General features: G+C 39.1%; 1 protein-coding gene across 1 annotated transcript in view; it reads left to right on the forward strand.

The window, feature by feature from the left end:
* The first annotated feature begins 401 nt into the window (after positions 1 to 401).
* The window catches only part of LOC109466805 (AN1-type zinc finger protein 4-like), an 8,479-nt gene continuing 5,617 nt past the window's right edge, over positions 402 to 3,263 (forward strand). The window contains exon 1 of the mRNA XM_019764644.1: positions 402 to 870. Coding sequence (XP_019620203.1) covers positions 768 to 870 — 103 coding nt within the window. The 5' untranslated portion in view covers positions 402 to 767. The remainder of the gene's footprint in view (positions 871 to 3,263) is intronic.

Below are 3,263 nucleotides of genomic sequence, written 5' to 3' on the forward strand. Positions count from 1 at the left end.
TTAACTTTTCTTCCTATTGTGCCAGCACTGTCCCAAAAATAAATTCCAATTGTCCCGAAGAGAGGATGAACTGTCCCGACCTGGTTTTTGGATATGACTTCAAACTTTATTTTGCATATGTTCTGACTCCCAGGCACACTATAATTGCAGTGTAGACAGGACTTTTCCGGATCCAAAAGCCGGGACATGTGCCTTATAGACAAAAGAAGGGCTGATCGACATTCTGGTGTTATTATTTTTCTATTGTCCCAAAAATGTCCAAAAGTATCTTTTTAGTTGTCCCAGCCTAAATTTTAGTGGGACCACCTTTAGTTTCGAGCCCTGGTCCTTGGTATGACCCTTCCCAGCTCCCAACAAGCGTCCCCCACTATTGTTTATTATTCGGCACGTGACCGGTTGCTGGGCGACGGCCGTACATCCGGGACATTCTGCTGCATGATGGATTCTTGATGTGAAAAAACAGACGACATTTTGGTTTTCCCGTCTCAGGATTTCCCCCTTTCAGTTGGCATTTATTCCCACCCCGAACATGTCAGGATGAAATCTTCTCCAGGATAGGCACCCACTGAGCTAGAGGATTCCGAGTATGTGCAGACCGTGGCGTTTTTGAGGAGGATTTGGTACAAAAATGGAGTGTGAAAGTGGTGGGGAGGGCGGCTCGGGCAAGCCGACGTCGTCTTCATGAGACGGACTCCCAGAGGTGCCCTGCTGTAAACTCGACGTGTTTTCTTCTTTCTAGTCGTTTCTTGGATCACTACAGACCCAGCATGGATCTGTTCATTGAAACCTTGACTGGAACAGCGTTTGAACTCAGAGTGTCTCCATTCGAGACAGTCATTTCAGTGAAGGCGAAGATCCAGAGACTAGAAGGTGGGTGGGCGACATAGCTGAGATGTTGCTATGTGCTGTATTTATTTACATTTTGTCTCATGCCTAAAAAAATCCACATACTGTACTTTTTTTTATATCCTTACAGTTGTGAGCACAATTATATTATACATATTACGGTTGCCAACTGTGAACCTTAAGAGAGTGAACGTAGATTCCTGTTTGTACCAAGGCTGTATACTGTAGTTTCCTTCGCTGAAATTATCTAATGAAATTTTATGAGAGCGCAAAAAAATATTTGCCAGTAGATTTTGTTGAAATTAGTTAGCTTTTCTGACATGTACACTACACTGTACCCAATTTGTAAGTTGGTTGCACTTTCTATGTTGTTGTTATCTCTGTTGATACGCTAGGGATTGTTGAGAGACAGTCCCTTGTGCTTGCTTTTTAAACTTTAGTCTTGTGTTGTGCAATTTTCTTATCTAGTATTATAAATTCTACTTACAACTTGAGCAATATTATTTTTGTAAGCCTTCAAATATTTGTACATCATCCTGTATATTTTTTGATACAGTATTTTTTAGTTAATGATGATTTTTGCGACCAGTTCTCCCTTGAGGATAGCCCCTGGCATTTCAGAATATGTTGTGTTGGTACATTTGTTCTGACTGCAAATATATATGCTGCTAGCCCTTGATTTTCACTGCAGCAAAATTTAGCCAGAGTTGACTAAGTCAGTGGTGTTGCAAACATATTCTATCATCTATATTATCTGTCAATGTTATTATGATTTATGATGTTAGTTCTAGCACAAACTGCAGCCTAGCTATAATGTTGCACGTATTTAAAATGTGCATTAAGCATGTATGTAGTACATGTAGTTGACACCATATGACAAGATCATTACATAGTGATGATCAAGAGCCCTGCTGACTATTTCAGTGTTTTTTTCTTCAACACTACAGGACTCTAGAGGACTACTGGAATCAATACTGTATTTCACACCAAATTCTTTACCTGCTCAGTAAAATTGTTCTTGGTAACAAGCTGGAAAATCATGATGTTATAGAGAAAGTTGTTAAAAATCTATATTTAGACAGATGCTAGCAAATTCTTACATCATTATCATCAGTCCCATCATAGCACTAATCTGTCATAGCAGCATCAAAACTTTGAACAGAAGTCTTCCTTCTCTGGGAGCACCGAGGCAGTACCTCTGACAGTCTGGCCAACGTTGTTTGTTATTCTTTCTTACACTTTAGTGATGTTTGATGAAAATTTGTTTGGTGTGAACTTTCAAGGGAAAATATGGTACAATGTAATATTTGACTTGTAGACAGCAACATTTTCACGTGGATATTCCTTTTAATGAATTTTTGCTAAAATGTAAGGGTGCTTTGTAGATATAACTGTACAATTTATTAGTTGTAGCAGAAATCTAATGTCATGTGAATCCAAATCCCTACATTGTAAGAAACGTGGAATTGGTTTAGCCTAAACTTTAAGGGCATACCATAAAAAAAGTAAAACTAATTTAGATGTGTATTTACAATTTTATTTTACATGTACGTGTGTAGTTGCAGTACATTTGTACCACCGGTGCCTCCATGCATGGTTAGGCAGTTTAGAGGGTTTGTTTTCAGTGTTGTTGGCAACGACTGCAGGATCTCTTCTCACAATCAAATAGTGGACACAGAATACTAATGCAAAAAGCCAAGCACAAAGCTTCAAGGCTGCTTGAAATATGTTAAGATTTCACACTTTTGACATGATTACAGATTTACTACTTATGTAAGTTATGAGCATTTTTTGTATCCATTAAGTTAACGTAGGCAGTACCAAGTATATCGGGTATCTACCCATGTCACAGGTGAAGGGCACAAACTTTAAGACAAAATAAGAAAATTGATTGTGGCACTTTGCTACTTGTACATTTGTACATAGGCCCAAAGCTTGTAAATCAGTAATGAATCGTCTCAGAGTACTCTATATGTCTGTAGTGCCCCCATTGTTTCATCACTGTGGGCAGCCCTTGTGTTGCATGGGACACAGAAACATGAGACGACCCCAGGGGAAGGGGTTTGAGAAACATGATTCCTCAAAAGGTACCATGATACACTCATTCCCATGGTAAGGTGGCAGTCAACACAGAATGTCATTGACACCTAGCCGGCTCCCACAAAGGTGCTATTCTGGGGACTGTCCTTGTATTAACCTTTTAACTCTTGTTGCTGTTAGTTGAACTATTGAAGATAAACAGCATCGTGGCTGCTTTTTTTTAGAAAATTGGGTTGCTTGGAAGTGAAAGTATGTTGTAAACACACCTGAAAAAATAACGTAAGGTTAATCTTAACTACTGACAAACCAAATTGACACTGTGAAATGATGCGTGATGAAAATGCCCTAATTTGCACAATCTTCTTGTAAGGATCGCA

The sequence above is a fragment of the Branchiostoma belcheri genome, unplaced genomic scaffold (genome assembly GCF_001625305.1).
Source record: "Branchiostoma belcheri isolate BF01 breed outbred unplaced genomic scaffold, Haploidv18h27 scaffold17, whole genome shotgun sequence".
In the NCBI taxonomy this organism is placed as follows: domain Eukaryota; kingdom Metazoa; phylum Chordata; class Leptocardii; order Amphioxiformes; family Branchiostomatidae; genus Branchiostoma; species Branchiostoma belcheri.